The sequence below is a fragment of the Pan paniscus genome, chromosome 9 (genome assembly GCF_029289425.2).
Source record: "Pan paniscus chromosome 9, NHGRI_mPanPan1-v2.0_pri, whole genome shotgun sequence".
NCBI lineage: Eukaryota > Metazoa > Chordata > Mammalia > Primates > Hominidae > Pan > Pan paniscus.
The window spans coordinates 7,819,669-7,839,527 of NC_073258.2; the positions used below are offsets into that span (position 1 = coordinate 7,819,669).

A 19,859-nucleotide genomic window follows, 5' to 3' on the forward strand; every position below is an offset into this window, starting at 1 on the left:
TAGAGGCTGGCAGAGATGGAGGGCAATTTAATTATCTGCGGTAAATGGAAATATAAAAATAGACAGGAAAATGAGTGCAGGAGTGAGAGAATCTTGAAGTAGTGGTGATTGTGGTGCTTCAAGGCAGATGTGCAATTTAAAAGCCACTGTGAATATCACATGGATAATCCTCTTCATATACTACATCCGACCTCTCTGGAAAACGACGGGTCCATTACTAGTGGATAACAGAAGACAGTAAATAAAATGATAAGTGATATGAATTGACTTCTTTATGAAATTAAAAATAAACAGATAAGGCAGTAGTACTTTTGTTGCAGCAGATGTCTGTGTAGCCAAAACCTGGGGACTGAATGCTAAAAAGTTAGGGCTCTTCAGCTTCAGGAGACAGGGGTGGAGATAAAGAAAGTTTCCTGCCCATAGGATTCCCAGCCTGGGGACCCTTTGTTTACCATTAAGTTCTCCCAGCTGGAGCCATGGTCTTTAGGAGGATAAATCCTTCTGTGACAGCCACAGCCTTGTGCCTCTCAGTGACCCTTGTGTCATCCTTATGCATACTTTTCTTTCTTCCTTTGGAACCCACTCCTTGGCTTCACATTTTTGTTATTACCTGCTGGTGAGTCTCACTACTGTCTTGTGCCGGGGTTTCAGGAGTGGGTAATTAGGGGGACATAGGAGAGAGGAGGGAGAAAATGCGAGAAAATGGGAATGCATAGGTATCACAAAAGCAGTGAGCCCAAAAAGACATGGTCTCAGTTACAATTATGGCTTTTCCCCCAAATGTTTGAATGTCCTTAGCCAAATGGATTCCCCACATTCCCTGCACTAAGCCTAATGGGATTTTTATTTCTTTGTTTTCTTTTGTTGTTGTTTCTTTGTTTCTTGTTTTTAGAAATGAGGTCTAGCTCTGTTACCCAGGCTCCAGTGCAGTGGTGTAATCATAGCTCACTGTAAACTCAAACTGGATTCAAGCAATCCTCCCACCTTATTCTTCCAAGTTGCCAGGATTATAAGTGTGAACCACCATATACAGCAGTCTGGGCCTTAGATTTTTCACTTGGAAAATGAAGTCTTAGAAACCAGGGTTCTCACAGAATCTCTTCTGATATTCTCAGAGTCTATGCACAGAACCAGAGCCAGAGAAAGAACAGAAAACAGGACCTTCTCTTGCTGGAAAAGAGGCGAGCTCATCTGCAGTATTCTGTTAGGAAGGCCAGGAGGCAGGGCTGCCTCACTCCCCTGATGAGTGCCTGCATGGCCAGGCCAGCCCCTCCCTGGATCATGTCTAGAGGTCAAGATGGCAGAAGCCCTCTGGTCTCTATACTCTTTCCTGCCGAGCCATCTGGTATACACACCCTGTCCTTTCTCTCATCAGAAAAACAGTCATTCACTTATTCAACAAATTATTAAATGCATTTTATATGCTGGTCCAGTTAACATAGAAAAGACCCCATCCTCAATCTGCTTATTTTAATCCAAACAACACCTTGTAACTTCCCCAGTATCCAGGATATGGCCTTCGCCTTCCAAAATCCTCCTCTATCCTACTAAAAACAGGCATGTTTACAGATGAGTTTGACCACTGTGGAAATGTTCTCTAGGGGTTCAAAAATGAATAATCTGGTTCAAGTCCTTGTGTTTAGGTGCAGCGTCTTTTGCATATTCTCCTATTTACAAGAAACAGTATCCTCCACCAATGTAGTTCATTAAAAAATAACTAATATTAAATTCAAACAAAACAATATTTAGACACAGGTGAGGTAGAGAGCCAATTACTCATTGTATACTGAAAATCTCTTTTCAGGAATTTTCTCCTGTGATCTAAGATGAATCTACTCTGCCTTGAATATTATAATTATGTTGCAATTAGATGTAACTGACTGCTCTGAGTGGACTCCTCCATTGCTTAGTAGACATGAAAAAATGACTGTTGCTCTCCTATCATGGATAATTCTCTCTCTTGCTAGGAGAAATCCCCTAAAGCTTCCTTCCCAAGAGGAAGTATCCTTTCCAAGAGAAATAATCCCAGTCCTGTCATTGTCTCTGTATAGACATCTTGTTTCTACCAGATCCTTCTCCCTGTCCATCTCATCACTCTGAAGTTGGTGAACACAGAGCTGACAACAGAACCCCAGGCACAAAGAATCAGGATAAGAGGTGAGTACTTTATTTATTCACCCATTTAGTTTTTCATGCAAAAAAATATATGTATAGTGGTACCTACCACATCTTAGACACTGTCAGGCTCCAGGGGCCTTTAGAGAATTCCAGTCTAATCAACTTAAAAAATGAATTATTAGGTTGGTGAAAAATTAATGGCAGTTTTTGCCAATATAAATTTATGTTCTAAACATGTATAATAAAGAATATTTATAAATACTACCTATAATATATAAATATGTTGTACAAAGTATATATAAGTATAAGTATGTGTACAAATATATAACAATATTTTTGTATATTTATGTTTACATATATAAATATACAGACACATATATGTACACTGTATACTTATATATAAAAATATCTATAAAGTATATAAAGAATATATAATGTATATACTAAAATGTATATTCTATAAAGTATATATGAGTAAATCTATACACTTATATGTTATTTAAACTTATACACATTTGTACTTATATGGATGTATAAGTATGTTCTATATATATATCAGTAAGTATATATAAATATAAAAATACAAAGAATGTGTGTGTGTATTTACACCTTAATAGTACATTACAGGTACTACATGAGAACAGAGAAAGATTTACCTAATGCTACAAAAGGAAGTCAGGAGAGATTTGACAGAAGAAGTGATATTTGTACTAAGTCTTAAAGGATCCGCAAGTGTTTACTGGTTGGAAAAACGGGTGGTTTTTGCCAAGAAAGCAATAAATACAGAAGCATAAAAACAAGAAAAGTATGTGTAGGGAATTGAAGAAAACAATGATATGGGTGTGTTGACTGGGAAAAGATGGGTTTGGAAAGGTGCCAAAACAAGAAGGGCCTGGCTAAAGATGGTGTTACAGGGTGTTTGAGGCTACCAGGGCCATGCATAGAGAGACAAAGGTTCATATCTTATCCTGATTTTCGCTCACTACCAGGCCTTGGGATGATTGTTTACCTTTTTGTAGTTTTCTCCTTGTGAAGTAGGGATAAAATGTTTCATAGTTACAAGAAATATTCATGATTATGTCAAGCTTTTCACAGCATCTAAATCATGTATGGCCTCAATAAATTGGACGATCGCCACAGATCTTTTACAAGTTTGAACTTTATTCTAATGATGGGAGCTACTGAAGGACTGAAAACAGTGCAGTGATTCATAGAGTTAGCACTTGCTGCATAATCTCGGTGGCTGCAGTAGAGGATGGACCAAGGGAAGGAGGAGCCTGGATTTGCATGTTGAATGACAGGTCAGGCAAGCAGGTGTGGAAAAGCTAAGAACAAGGACATCAGCTACAGAGATGAAGATGAATAGATTACAGGGGTAGATTAAAAGAACTTAGTTAAAAATTAGATACAGAAAGAGGGAGAGGGTTGAGTAGAGCATCAGCTCAAAAATGTTGTCTTGAATGGCAGGAAATGGTGAATAATATTATAAAAAATGCATAAATATGAGAAGAATCAGGTGTGAAAAGATGGATGCTGATGCTGGGCTCAATATTAGACATGTTGAGTTTCATCAGTATCCTTTTGGAAACACCTAGTGAGAAGGCAGAAACTCAGACCTGATATGTAACGGAGTTATCTGGACTAGAGATTAATGTCTAAGAGCCACCACTGTATAAGTAATAATAATAATAGATAATATAATGAATGAGAAGTTAAGGTGTTCAAGGACAGTAAACTGAATAACATAAATATTTGAGCAATGGAAATAAGAGAGTGCATAGAAGCTATCACAAAAATCAGAAGAGAACCAGCAGATCTTGGCATTAAGAATTTCTAGAGAGAGCTCTAAAAAGGAAGGCATGGCCGGAGCACACAACTATTGCACAAAAAAATCAATAAAAGCAGGTATGATTAAGACTCTCCATTGCATTTGGCCCCTAGAAGTCACTGGTGAATTTAAGGAGCATTGCTTTAGCTAAGTGGGTTTTAAAAAAAACATTATAGGGTGCTTGGTTGAGTAGTAAACTGAGAAGTAAAGAAATGGAAAAGATAAACTTGGACTATTTTTTACCCCTTGCCAAAGTGATGTAAGCCTTATATCCATGCAGCACCTCTGCTCTCAACTCGAAACTCACAAGTATAATAAAATTCAAAGTAGCTTGCGTGACCTGCAAGATCATACATGACGTAGCATTTAGCTGCTACTTCAAGTGCATTTGCCACCATTCCCCACCTTGCTTCCTCCATTGAATATACATTGGCCTTCTTTTGTCTTTTAAACTTGTCAAGCTGCTCTCTGCTTCAGGAACTTTCACTTGTTCTTCCTCCTTCCTTGAATGTTTTTCCCTAAGATAGCCACACACTTGCCCTCTGATTTTGATTTCTTCTCTAAAATTACCTACTCAGAGAGGTCTTCTCTGACTACCCTATATAAAATGCATCACTCTTACCTTCCTCCTTTGCTCCATACTTCTTTATTGCATTACATTACCTTGCATTGCAGTATGTATGTATGTGTTTATTTTTGTCTCTGTTCTGTTTCTGTTCATTGTATTTTCAGTACCTAGGTGTAAAAGTAATTGCAGTTCTTGCCATTGAAAGTAATGGTAAAAACCACAATTACTTTTGCACCAACCTAATAGAATTATGTCTGCCATGTAATACAATTTCAATATGTATTTATTGAATCAATTAATAAATAATTATTGAAATAATTGAATATTGAAATAATTATTGAAGTAAGATTAATGGTAATGATATTTAATAATTTATTCAAATAATATTTAAAGGATTCCAATGATGTGGTGGCTAAAAAAGTCAATCCCTAGAGCTAATATTAAAATTAAAAAAGAGACAGTCATGGTTTATGTCCACAAGGCATTCACATTATAGAGGCAATACAGAAATTGACAATGCTGCAGGGAAAATATCATGGTAATTAGTGCATCGTGAACTACAGGAACACATAGGAGAGGGTATTCAAACTAAACTTGGGGAATTTAAGAAGGCCTTCTGAAGGACATCGTATCTAAGCTAAGGTGGGTTATATTAGTAGAAGTTAACTAGACAAAGATTAAGGGAAAGCTATTTCAGGAAAAAATGTTTTTATTCCAGGAAGAATGAAAATACAAATGTTTACCTATGAGCAAGCATACTAGATAAACTGGAAGAATTGTTTAGTGTCATTAACACCGTGAATATACAGAGAAAATTAGGATAGATAAGAAAATAGGATATACACAGAGAGAAAATAAGGTAGGGTCTTGAATGTCATTTTAAACCTTTTTTACTTCATTAAAAACTTGTTTATGTATATGTCTCTCTTGCTATATAGTAGTCAACTGAATACAGTAGTACAAAAGATGAGTCACTGGAATAGTCCCGAAAGAGTGATCTGAATTAGAATAGCATCAATGAAGGTGACGGTGAGTAAACAGACTTGAGGTATTCAGTAAACAGAAACCCCAGGACTTGGTGATTGGTTGATTAGATACTACGGAGAGATGTGTTATGGAGAAGTCTAACATAAAACATGACATTTGACTTGAGCCACTGAGATAATGAAAAGTACAGATGTTGCTAGAGTCTGGAAATCAAGAGAGAGAAAGACAAGTTCTGGAATTATATATTTGTTATTTATCAATATATGGATGGTAAATGAAATCATGGGAGTGGATGACATTAAGAAGAAATAATAGAATATGGCCAGAAAATTGCCAAGGATGGGAAGAACTATACTTAAGGGTTCAGCAATAAAGGCACACCAGCAAAGAGGCAGAGAGGAACTGAAATCATTGAAATACAGAGGAAAACTGGTGAGGGCGAGGTTATCAAAGAAAGTTCAGTAAAGTAGTGAGATTGGCGGAATTCATAAGGGTGGAGTAGATAATACTAAAGGTGATGATGACCATGGTACTGCTTGTGATGTTGTGAATGTTAGTGAAGCTGAAGAATTAATAACCAGAAATATCCATTTATTTTCAGCTCAATCCCCGAGGAATGTCAGTCCAATATTCGCTCAGTCCTCAATTCATGCTGCTATCCAACATTACTCAGTTTAGCCCCATATTCTATCTCACCAGCTTTCCTGGATTGGAAGGCATCAAACACTGGATTTTCATCCCCTTTTTCTTTATGTACATGGTTGCCATCTCAGGCAATTGTTTCATTCTGATCATTATTAAGACCAACCCTCGTCTGCACACACCCATGTACTATCTACTATCCTTGCTGGCCCTCACTGACCTGGGGCTGTGTGTGTCCACGTTGCCCACCACTATGGGGATCTTCTGGTTTAACTCCCATAGTATCTACTTTGGAGCGTGTCAAATCCAGATGTTCTGCATCCACTCGTTTTCCTTCATGGAGTCCTCAGTGCTCCTCATCATGTCCTTTGACCGCTTTGTGGCCATCTGCCACCCTCTGAGGTATTCGGTCATTATCACTGGCCAGCGAGTGGTCAGGGCAGGCCTAATTGTCATCTTCCGGGGACCTGTGGCCACTATCCCTATTGTCCTCCTCCTGAAGGCTTTTCCCTACTGTGGATCTGTGGTCCTCTCCCACTCATTTTGCCTGCACCAGGAAGTGATACAGCTGGCCTGCACAGATACCACCTTCAATAATCTGTATGGACTGATGGTGGTAGTTTTCATTGTGATGCTGGACCTGGTGCTCATCGCACTGTCCTTTGGACTCATCCTGCACACAGCAGCAGGCCTGGCCTCCCAAGAGGAGCAGCGCCGTGCCTTTCAGACATGCACCGCTCATCTCTGTGCTGTGCTAGTATTCTTTGTGCCCATGATGGGGCTGTCCCTGGTGCACCGTTTTGGGAAGCATGCCCCACCTGCTATTCATCTTCTTATGGCCAATGTCTACCTTTTTGTGCCTCCCATGCTTAACCCAATCATATACAGTATTAAGACCAAGGAGATCCACTGTGCCATTATCAAGTTCCTAGGTCTTAAAAAGGCCAGTAAATGAGTCCTGGGGCTAAAACTCCCCCTAGAGGCCTATAAGAAGGCCCCAAATTGGACTGAAAATTTGGAGTATTGAGTATATAGCATGCTCTTAAAGATTTTTTGCCCCTGTCCTAAATAAAATATGGGCAAATTTATTTCTGGAGTTGCGGCTTTAAAAAACTGAACTTCTCTTGCTTAGATTTTAATGCCTCCTCCTACAGCTGAGAACTGGCATTTTTGGTAGCATCAAAGCTATCCAGAAGGCAACTTTATTGAAGGTCATCATCAATGTAACTACAACTAAAATGAAACTAAATAAAAACTAAAAAGAACAATAAATACCAGAGCACCCAGAGGAGAGCCTGGCAGAGACCAGGTAAATGCCATTTGCTCTAACTCACCTCCGGAAATACACCTCCTTCCATGGTTCCTTGGGACTGCTTCCATCTTCTCTACCTGGCCAAGTTTCTTCTCATCTTTTTCTATCCTGGTCAGCAGTAACTTTCAGACCCCCGAGTCACATCAGAAACCTCAGAACTCCTGCATTCTTCCTCAACACCTGTTTCAAGCAACACCCACCCCCCAATTTCTGAGGTTGTGCTCTCTCCTGACCATATTCCTCTAGAAGAGACTTTGATCCTATCCTTGACTCCTCTCATCTCTGATTTTACCTTACAACCTCAAGTCTGACATTAAGCTGAAGTCAGGATTTACTTGTAGGTGTTTTAGTTGTGTGATATTGAACAATGACATGTAACGTGAGAAAGCTTCAGCCAAGGAAACTCTCACAAACATATTGAAGTCACAATCCCATTGCTCAGGAGGAAATAAACTTTACACTGGCTGATCAGCCTGTCCCTACGAGTGACTAAATGCAATCCTTGCAGGGGTCTCAGCTTTGAAGTTGCTTCCTCAAGGACATTTTCACAGATAGCTCCTCCCTTTCCAATGGTAGAGCACCAAATGCTCCATCGGTTTCCTTCCACAGTGCCCTGCATTTCCTGTTGTAACATTTGTCACACAGTAATGTCCTGTTTATGAAGGTGTGTGCATGTGTCCATTAGAATGACTAAATCAAGATCCCTGGAGGAATTATGCATGTCTTGCTCACCAGTAAATGTATATAAATGCAATGCCTAGCACATGCCATATACTCAATAAATATTAAATGTATGCGTGGACATACAGACACATAAAGAGGGATCCAGAGCTAACAGAAGTTCTCTTCTTGTCTCAAGGAACTCCTCCTCTTCACATTCAGAAGCCCAAGAAGACACCTTTCTGCTGGCATCCATCAAGGTGGTATCTTCATTGTCCCAGTTCTACTTTACTCAGGCCCTCTGGATCCTCCCACCCATTCTCCTACAGGTTAAAATTACCATGAGGCCAGGCACGGTGGCTTATGCTGTAATCCCAGCACTTTGAAGACCAAGGTGGGAGGATTGCTGAAGGCCAGGAGTTTGAGACCAACTTCAGGCAAAAAGATTACTTGAGTCCAGGAGTTTGAGACCAGCCTGAACAATATAGCAAGACCCTATCTCTACAAAAAAAAATTAAAATTAGCCATGTGTGGCGGTGCACGTCTGTAGTCTCAGCTACTTGGGAGGCTGAGGTGGGAAGAATGCTTGAGCCCAGGAGGTTGAGGCTGCAGTGAGCCATAATCACACTACTGCCTGGGTGACCAAGTGAGACCCCGTTTCAAAAATAAAAAGGAAAACAAACAAAATTACAAAGCGAAATTTAAAAAAGAACCAAACTCTAAAAATATGTATGTATGTTTGTGCGGTTTCTTGTGTATGTTTGTGTGGTATCTCATGTTTGTATGTGTGGGTGTTGTCAGACTCTCAGGCTTGGGAGGCCCTCTGGAACCTAGCAGTTTCTGCAGCCTTACAGGCTGGCACTCCTTAAACATAGGTTCCATTCTAAACTTTAATTTACATCCACATAGCAGGCCACATTACTCAATAGCAGTTCCGAGACTTAGAATATTCTTCTCCATGTTGAGAGGAAATTCCTATTCTATAGATCTCATTTGGTAGAATGGGGTATAAAAAATATAGGATTTGGATTTAGATTAGCACTGAAGTCCCATTTTGCCTCTTATGAACAAATAGACCACTGACATCTAAATTTCATTCTTTTCAAATTAGGAAATACCTACAGGTAATAACATATTTGAAAACTTCTACCTTACTCAAATTTAAAATGCAAATTAACATATCTTAATTTGTTACTAAACGAATATTGAAGAATAGAGTTAACAATCAATATCTGGCTGGGCGCGGTGGCTCACGCCTGTAATCCCAGCACTCTGGGAGGCCGACGCGGGTGGATCACGAGGTCAGGAGATCGAGACCATCCTGGCTAACACGGTGAAACCCAGTCTCTACTAAAAATACAAAAAGTTAGCTGGGCATGGTGGTGGGCGCCTGTAGTCCCAGCTACTCAGGAGGCTGGGGCAGGAGAATGGCGTGAACCCAGGAGGTGGAGCTTGCAGTGAGCCAAGATCGTGCCACTGCACTCCAGCCTGGGCAACAGAGCGAGACTCCTTCTCAAAAACAAAAAAAAGAAAAAAAAATCAATATCTGTGCTGTTAAGTATGTGGTAAAAGAGCTATTTTCACATACCAGAATGAAAACATAATTTAATTTGCCTTTTATGAAAAACAAAATACATCACAAGACTTGAAAATATTCATGCTCTGTGTCTCAGAAATGCCACTTCTAAAAATCTGTCCTAAATAAATGATAAATTAAAAATTTAGGATGTAAGCTGTTTGTGGCAAAATTTTTTTCCTGTTTGCTCACAGTTCTAAATCCATCTCCTAGGTCAGTGATCAATAAATATGTGTTGAACTATTTAATAAGTGAATATTATAATTTGTGTTATTGTTCATAATTTTAAGAATGTAAGCATACAAAATGTCTAGAATAAAAATATTACATAAATCAAAGCATATTCATTTGATACACTATTATTAAAATGACATTTAAATGCTTAGGAAACTGTTGGCAAAATATTAAATAAAAAAATAAGCAAAATTATGTACAGAACAATCACTATGTAAAAGGCTATAAATATTTGTATCAAAAGAAAAACAGCTGTTATATATAATCTTATTTTCTATATAGATTTCCCTATCTTTGCCATATACAAATTTTCTGAAGAAGACATTTCAGTTTTATAATCTAAAAAGAGCATTTTACGATGACTATAAAAAGTTATATACGATTATGCTGAAGATGACAATGAAGATGATAATTATGATCATGATAAATGCTAATATTTATTAAGCATTTAACTCACGGTAGAGAGGGCTGAGTACTTTTTATTTTCATTATTTTACATTATTTCATTTAATTTTCTCACCAAACCTGTGAAGTAGGGAGGTATTATTATTTTCAATGTTTTAAAATTAGGAAACTGAGGTTCACAGAGGAAAGCAACTTTCCTTAGTTAAATCATTAACGTAAGTCAGAACTGAAATTCAATATCAAGCGCATCTGATTTTCTTAAACCATTATGCTGGACTCCTCTCCAAACAGGGCCACTCGTTTCAGGGCCATGTTTTCCATGTTATACTGAAGGAAGTCCCATCACTTGGCTTCTCCCTAAATTTTTTTTCCCTTTCCTAGAATATGTTATCTATTTTTCCATTGAGTATCAAGAAAAGATAGCAACAGAAAACAGTAACATAAAATTATTGTATTAAATACTTTTTAATAGACTTGATTTTAAGAGTTATAGATTCACAGAAAAACTCAGTAGAAGGTACTGAGTACCTTCTATTTTGCATATCATGGTTTTTTAAGCACATATTATAAACTAGGTATTATTCTAAGGGCATAATACACTATAAGTCACTTTATCTTGACAATAACCTTATGAGATGGGTACTACTAGATTACCCATTTTACAGATAAGTACACTGAGGCTCAGAGACAAAATATCTTGCCCAATATTATACCAAGTTTGACAGTTCTGACTGTGGTGCTTGTAGTTTTACCTATGCTCCACTGATTCAACAACAACAACAAACCAAAAAAACCATAAAATCAGCCAAAGCTGTACATATTCCTGCTAATGACAGTATCTGCTTTAAATCGTCTGGCCCATTCCTCAGCACAAGCCTATATTCCTGCAGGCAAAAATCTTTACAACTATCCCCTGTTATTTAATATCCACAAGCCTCTCTAAGCCTTTGAAATTGATACTGTATTTGTAAAACACAGATGGCTCATGTAATTGAAGTTCACATAATTTTATGTCTTGCTTTGTGCCAACTCTGAGCCTTTTTGAATGATAGTGCAGACATTAGTAAGGAAAGCTTGCTAAATATTTGTATCACCTGGGAAGCCTGTTTTTGCTTCATCAGGGGAAGTTAGTTTTTTTCACATCAACCTCCTGCAGAAGACAATGCTTTCTGAAAGACAGAGTTTGTCTTATTAATGCTTGCATTCAAATATCTGACCCAAAGCTTGTGATCTTTACATACTTGCTCAGTGAATGACAGTGAATAACTACCTGGTTGTAAAGACTGTCTCAAGGGGAGTTTTGTCTGGGAAAAGAAAAGAAAGACAAAAAAGAGGACTGAGAAGCACCCAATAAATTTTCTTATGAAGTTGGCAGCTGGGGAGAGAAGACAGTGAAGGATCCTCTGGCTCACTGAAATACCTCCTAGAGGTACTCATGGTTCACTAAATTTCCATTTAAGATAACTGGGCATCTCAAATGCTTTGGTCTAGGAGGATGCTAATCCCTCTTTGACATTTCATCAAGTCTGCGTCCATCTAGGGAGAATCCTTTGAGGGCCAAAGACCCAAGGAAGAGAGAGAGCTTTATAAGTGCCAGTGCAGCCCACGTAGAACAGCATCCTGAGTCAAATGGAAGATGCTGGCATGGAGTGGAAGGGCTGCATGGGAAAGAAGCTACAGAGAAGAAGGGACCAGTAAGTTGTTGAAGGTCCTTTGTTTTGTGGATAAAGGAAGTCACTGGAGTGACCTCTCTAATATCCCTTATCTAGCATGACTATACGCAGGGTTATGGAATAGGGCAGCTTCCAGGAAGATGGCCAATCTGTTGTTAGGGCTGCTGTTCTGTCATATCTCCCATGATGTTTTTGATGGGGAAGACAGATCTGGACTTGTTACTGGGCTATGCCTTGTAGAGAATGATACAGGGTTGTGGCAGGCAAGGAAACATAATCTCAGCAATTGCTCCAATTGATGAAGCTTCTAACATTTCAGAGTGCTTTCCTCCACAGCCCCACTAAACCTAATAATTTCTCTCGAAAAGAGGCAGGGCCCATGTGGAAATCTTTCAACATAGTAAAAAAGCTAAGGTTTAGAAAGATTCAGTAACTTTGCCAAAGCCATATGGAAGGATTGTCCAAAAACCTGTTCAAGAGCTCATGGCTTCCCACTCCAAATATCTTACGCTTCATTGTTGTCAGATTATTGTTCAATCTTTTCTTAGAGCTCACTGCAACATTGCTCACTGGAATGTTGGAAAGTACAACTAATAAAATGTGTCTATTGAGTATTTGTTTCTAACTGTACTCCATTTAAAATTGCATATGAATGGCTCTCTAATCTATGGAGTAGGTAGAATTGTCTCAATTTTTCAGATGAAGAAACTAAGATTAATCAGATACTTTGCACAATCATAGAGTGAAGAGCTATTGAAGTTATGATTGTAATACAGATCTGGTCCCAGAGACACTGCTCTTAACCACACTGCACTGCCTAATGAAAATGTGCCTAGGCTGCAAGACAGGGATGCCCTCTCTCACCACTCCTATTCAACATAGTGTTGGAAGTTCTGGCCAGGGCAATCGGGCAGGAGAAGGAAATAAAAGGCATTCAATTATGTAAAGAGAAAGTCAAATTGTCCCTGTTTGCAGATGACATGATTGTATATCTAGAAAACCCCATCGTCTCAGCCCAAAATCCCCTTAAGCTGATAAGCAACTTCAGCAAAGTCTCAGGATACAAAATCAATGTGCAAAAATCACAAGCATTCTTATACACCAATAACAGACAAACAGTGAGTGAACTCCCATTCACAATTGCTTCAGAGAGAATATAATACCTAGGAATCCAACTTACAAGGGATGTGAAGGACCTCTTCAAGGAGAACTACAAACCACTGCTCAAGGAAATAAAAGAGGATACAAACAAATGGAAGAACATTCCATGCTCATGGATAGGAAGAAACAATATCGTGAAAATGGCCATACTGCCCAAGGTAATTTATAGATTCAATGCCATCCCCATCAAGCTACCGAAGACTTTCTTCACAGAATTGGAAAAAACTACTTTAAAGTTCATATGGAACCAAAAAAGAGCCCGCATTGCCAAGTCAATCCTAAGCCAAAAGAACAAAGTTGGAGGCATCACACTACCTGACTTCAAACTATACTACAAGGCTACAGTAACCAAAACAGCATGGTACTGGTACCAAAACAGAGATATAGATCAATGGAACAGAACAGAGCCCTCAGAAATAATACCACACATCTACAACTATCTGATCTTTGACAAACCTGACAAAAACAAGAAATGGGGAAAGGATTCCCTATTTAATAAATGGTGCTGAGAAAACTGGCTAGCCATATGTACAAAGCTGAAACTGGATCCCTTCCTTACACCTTATACAAAAATTAATTCAAGATGGATTAAAGACTTAAATGTTAGACCTAAAACCATAAAAACCCTAGAAGAAAACCTAGGCAATACCATTCAGGACATAGGCATGGGCAAAGACTTCATGTCTAAAACACCAAAAGCAATGGCAACAAAAGCCAAAATTAACAAATGGGATCTAATTAAACTAAAGAGCTTCTACAAAGCAAAAGAAACTACCATCAGAGTGAACAGGCAACCTACAGAATGGGAGAAAATTTTTGCAATCTACTCATCTGACAAAGGGCTAATATCCAGAATCTACAGTGAACTCAAACAAATTTACAAGAAAAAAGCAAACAGCCCCATCAACAAGTGGGCAAAGGATATGAACAGACACTTCTCAAAAGAAGACATTTATGCAGCCAAAAGACACATGAAAAAATGCTCATCATCACTGGCCATCAGAGAAATGCGAATCAAAACCATAATGAGATACCATCTCACACCAGTTAGAATGACGATCATTAAAGTCAGGAAACAACAGGTGCTAGAGAGAATGTGGAGAAATAGGAACACTTTTACACTGTTGGTGGGACTGTAAACTAGTTCAACCATTGTGAAAGTCAGTGTGGCGATTCCTCAAGGATCTAGAATTAGAAATACCATTTGACCCAGCCATCCCATTACTGGGTAGATACCCAAAGGATTATAAAACATGCTGCTATAAAGACACATGCACACGTATGTTTACTGCAGCACTATTCACAATAGCAAAGACTTGGAACCAACCCAAATGTCCAACAATGATAGACCGGATTAAGAAAATGTGGCACATATACACCATGGAATACTATGCAGCCATAAAAAAATGATGAGTTCATGTCCTTTGTAGGGACATGGATGAAGCTGGAAACCATCATTCTCAGCAAACTATCGCAAGGACAAAAAACCAAATACCACATGTTCTCACTCGTAAGTGGGAATTGAACAATGAGAACACATGGACACAGGAAGGGGGAACATCACACACCAGGTCCTGTTGTGGAGTGGGGGAAAGGGGGAGGGATAGCATTAGGAGATATACCTAATGTTAACTGACGAGTTACTGGGTGCAGCACACCAACATGGCACATGTATACATAAGTAACAAACCTGCATCTTGTGCACATGTACCCTAAAACTTAAAAGTATAATAAAAAAAAAAGGAGCTTTTGGGCTGAAACAATGAGTTTTTCTAGATATAGGATCATGTCATCTTCAAACAGAGACAATTTTACTTCCTTCCTTCCTTTGTGAATACCTTTATTTTTTTTTTCTTGTCTGATTGCCCTTGCCAGAACTTCCAATACTATGTTTAATAGGAGTGGTGACAGAGGTTATTCTTGTCTTGTGCTGGTTTTCAAGAGGAATGCTTCCAGCTTTTGCCTATTCAGTATGATGTTGGCTGTGGGTTTGTCAAAGATGACTTATTATTTTGAGGTATGTTCCTTCAATACCTAGTTTATTGAGCGTTTTTTTAACATGTTTTTTAACATGTTGAATTTTATCAAAGGCCTTTTCTGCATCTATTGAGATAATCATGTGGTTTTTGTCTTTAGTTCTGTTTATGTGATGAATTACATTTTTGATATGTGTATGTTGAACCAGCCTTACATCCCAGGTATAAAGCCAACTTGATTATGGTGGATCAGCTTTTGATGCGCTGCTGGATTTGGTTTGTGAATATTTTATTGAGGATTTTCCCGTTGATGTTCATCAGGGATATTGGCCTGAAGTTTTCTTTTTTGATGTATCTCTGCCAGGTTTTGGTATCAGAATAATGCTGGCCTCATAAAATGAGTTACAGGGGAGTCCCTCCTTTTCAATTGTTTGGATTAGTTGCAGAAGGAATGGTACCAGCTCCTCTTTGCACCTGTGGTAGAATTCAGCTATAAATGCATCTGGTTTGGGACTTTTTTTGGTTGGTAGGCTATTTATTACTGTCTCAGTGTTAGAACTCATTAGTGGTCTATTCAGGCTTTCAAATTCTTCCTGGTTCAGTCTTGGGCGGATGTATGTTTCCAGGAATTTATCCATTTCTTCTAGATTATCTAGTTTATTTGCATAGAAGTGTTTATCTCTGATGGTTGTATTTCTGTGATGTCAGTGGTGATATCCCCTTTATCCTTTTTTATTGTGTCTATTTGATTCTTCTCCCTTTTATTCTTCATTATTCTAGTAGTGGGCTATCTATTCTTCATTAGTCTAGTAGTGGGCTATTTTATTTATTTTTTCAAAAAACGGGTCCTGGATTTGTTGATTTTTTGAAGGGTTTTTCATGTCTCTATCACTCTCAGTTCTGCTCTGATCTTGGTTATTTCTTGTCTTCTGCTAGCTTTGGGACTTGATTTCTCTTGGTTCTCTAGTTCTTTCTGCTGGATGTTAGGATGTCGATTTGAGATCTTTGTAGCTTTATGATGTGGGCATTTAGTGCTATAAATTTCCCTCTTAACACTGCTTTAGCTACATCTCAGAGATTCTGGTATGTTGTGTCTTTGTTCTTATTAGTTTCAAAAAACTTCTTAATTTCTGCCTTTATTTTATTATTTTCCCAGGTGTCAGTCAGCAACAGGTTGTTCAATTTCCATGTAGTTGTGTAGTTTTGAGTGAGTTTCTTAATTTTGAGTTCCAATTTGATCGTGCTGTGGTCTGAGAGATTGTTTGTTATGATTTCAGATCTTTTGCATTTGCTGAGGGGTGTTTTACTTCCAATTATGTGATCAAATTTAGAGAAAGTGCCATGTGCGGAGGTTGTAGTGAGCTGAGACCATGTCACTGCACTCCAGCCTGGGCAACAAAGTGAGACTCCATCTCAAAAACAAAAAAAAAGAATAAGTGCCATGTGTCACCAAGAAGAATGTATAGTCTGTTGTCTGTTGTTTTGGGGTGGAGAGCTCTGTAGTTAGCTATCAGATCCACTTGGTCCAAAGCTGAGTTCAAGTCCTAAATATCTTTGTTAATTTTCTGTCTTGGTGATAATATTGAGTTACAGGGGAGTCCCTCCAGCACACCAATGGGTCTTGACTCTTTATCCAGCTTGTCATTCTGTGTCTTTTAATTGGGGCATTTAGCCCATTTACATTTAAGGTTAATATTGTTGTGTGTGAATTTGATTCTGTCATCATGATGCTAGCTGGTTATTTTGCAGACTTGTTAATGTAGTTGCTTCATAGTGTCATTGGTCTATGTACTTCAATAGGCTTTTGTAGTGGCTGGTAAAGGTTTTTTATTTTTCTTTCCATATTTAGTGATTCCTTCAGGAGACCTTGCACAGCAGAACTGGTGGTGACAAATTCCCTCAGAAGTTGCTTTTATGAAAAGGATTTTATTTCTCCTTTGCTTATAAAGTTTAGATTGACTGGATAAGAAATTTTAGGTTGGAAATTCTTTTCTTTAAGAATATTGAATATTGGCCCCAAATCTCTTCTGTCTTGCAGGGATTCCTCCGAGAGGTCAACTGTTGGTCTGATAGGCTTCCCTTAGTTGGCAACCTGGCCTTTCTCTCTGGCTGCCCATAATATTTTTTTCCTCATTTCAACCTTGTAGAATCTGATGATTATGTGTCTTGAGTTTAATCTTCTCATGGAGTATCTTACTGGGCTTTTTTAGATTTCCTGAATTTGAATGTTGGCCTGTATGGTTAGGTTGGGGAAGTTCTCCTGGATCATATCCTGAAGTATGTTTTCCAACTTGGTTCCATTCTCCCCATCTCTTTCACTTACCCCAATCAGTCATAGGGTTGGTCTTTTTCATAATCCCATAGTTCTCAGAGGTTTTGTTTGTTCCTTTTCATTCTTTATTGTCTAAACTTGTCTGCTTGTCTTATTTCAGCAAGATAGTCTTCAAGTTCTGAGATTTCTTTCTCTGCTTGGTCTATTCGGCTATTGATACTTGTGATTGTATTGTTAAGTTATCACATTGTATTTTTCAGCTCCATCAGGTCATTTATGTTTCTCTCTAAACTGATTATTCTGGTTAACAGCTTTCAGTAATGTTTTATCACAGTTCTTAGCTTCTTTGCATTAGGATAGCACATACTCCTTTAGCTCTGCAAAGTTCATTATTACCCACCTTCTGAAGCCTACTTCTGTCAGTCCATCCATCTCAGCCTCAACCCAGTTCTGTGCCCTTGCTGGAGAGGTGTTGCAATCATTTGGAGAAGAGGATCTCTGGCTCTTTGAGTTTTCAGCATTTTTACATTGGTTCTCAATTTCATGAGCTTATCTATCTTTGATCTTTTGTGGGGTCTTTTTTGTTGATGTTGTTGTTCCAGTTTTCTGTTTGTTTTTCTTTTAACAGTCAAGCCCCCTTCTCTAGGGCTGCCTCAGTTTGCTGGGAGTCCACTCCAAACCCTATACATTTGGGCCCCTCCTGCACCTGGAGGTGTTACCAGTGGAGACTACAGACCAGAAAAAGATGGCTGCCTGCTCCTTCTTCTGGGAGCTCCGTCCCAGAGGGGCACCAACATAATGCCAGTGGGAACAGTCCTGTATAAGGTGTCTGTTGATCCTGATGGAGGGGGTCTCACCCAGTCAGGAGGAACAGGATCCAGGACCCACTTAATGAAGTAGTCTGGCTGACCCTTGGTGGAGCCAGTGTGGTGCCCTCTTGTCTGGACTGCCCTGACTCTTCAGAGCCAGGAGGCAGGAAAGACTAAGTCTGCTGATCCACAAAGACTCCAGCTTCCCCTCCCTCCAGGGACTCTGGCCCCAGGAAAATCAGAGTTCTGTCCATAAACCCCTGGTTGGAGTTGCTAATATCCCTTTTTTTTTTTTTTTTTTTTTTTTTTGAGATGGAGTTTCACTCTTATTGCCCAGGCTGGAGTGCAATACCACGATCTCAGCTCACTGCAACCTCCACCTCCTGGATTCAAGCAATTCTCCTGCCTCAGCCTCCCGAGTAGCTGGGATTACGGCGCCTGCCACCACACCCATCTAATTTTTTGTATTTTTAGTAGAGACTGGGTATCACCATGTTGGTCAGGCTGGTCTTGAACTCCTGACCTCAGGTGATCCACCCACCTCACCTCCCAAAATGTTGAGACTACAGGCGTGAGCCACCGTTCCCAGCTCAAGTTGCTGATATTCTTACAGGGAGGCCTTGCTTGGTGAGAAGGGATGAATCTGGGACCCACCTAAAGAAGGGGTCTGGCTGTGATCTGCCACAGCCGCTGTACTGTGCTGTGGAGAATTTTTCTTGGTTCAAACCATCCAGTCTTCCCAGCACTGGCAGGGGAAAAACAGCCAACTGGTGCTGCAGTGATGGCAGCCACCCCTCCCTCCAGGAACTTGGTTTTTTTGGGCAGTGTCCAGCCTGCTTCCACTAGCCACAACCTGAGTGGCTGCCAAGAGTGTGCACAGCTCTATGCTTGGGTCCCAAGGCCCTGGTTGCATGGGGATCTCCTGATCCACAGGTTGCACAGGTCTGTGGAAAAAGCATGATTTCCCTGGTGGGGTAGCATAATCACCTTTTCCCTTGGCTGGGGGTGGGAGCTCCCCTTGCCCCCAGCAGCTACTGGTTGGGCTGTCACTCCACCCTGTTTTCCTTGCTCTCTGTGGATCACACCAACCAACTTGTTAATGAGAGAACCGGGATACCTCAGTTGAAGGTGCAGAATTCACTCACTATTTACATTCTCGGTGGGACCCACCAAACACAGCTGCTTCTAATCGGCCATCTTGGCCCCTCCCTCAAACATTTCTTAAATTTGTTTTAATTATTGATCTTGGAAATAAAGACTTAGGGAAAATTAGTTTTCAAGTGTGATAGAGAATGTTTCCATTTAATATTAAAATTTTCTTCTTTTGGAAAATAAAATATACACAAACTGTCTTACTAAGTATATTTCAGTTAGATACAGAAAACATGGTGTTTGTTTTAATTCCGTAATGGTATGCAAAATAAGAGAAATGTCTTCTAACACTGGCCAAACTCTATCTTAGTATATTTGGGCTGCTATGCAAAAATACCATAAAATGAGTAGCTGATAAACAACAGATATTTGTTTCTTATAGTTCTAGAAGCTGAGAAGTTCAAGATCAAGGCACTGACAGATATGGTTTCTGGTGAAGATCTACTTTCTGGTTCATAGATGATGTTTTCCCACTGTGTCCTCACA

General features: G+C 39.3%; 1 protein-coding gene across 1 annotated transcript; it reads left to right on the plus strand.

Moving 5' to 3' along the window:
• Positions 1–387: 387 nt before the first annotated feature.
• On the plus strand, positions 388–9,981 carry LOC100977464 (olfactory receptor 51M1). The gene is made up of 3 exons (XM_057299073.2): positions 388–616; positions 2,052–2,157; positions 6,103–9,981. Exon 3 carries the CDS (start codon positions 6,118–6,120, stop codon positions 7,096–7,098), a length of 981 nt encoding a protein of 326 aa, XP_057155056.1. The 5' UTR covers positions 388–616; positions 2,052–2,157; positions 6,103–6,117; the 3' UTR covers positions 7,099–9,981.
• The last annotated feature ends 9,878 nt before the right edge of the window (positions 9,982–19,859 follow it).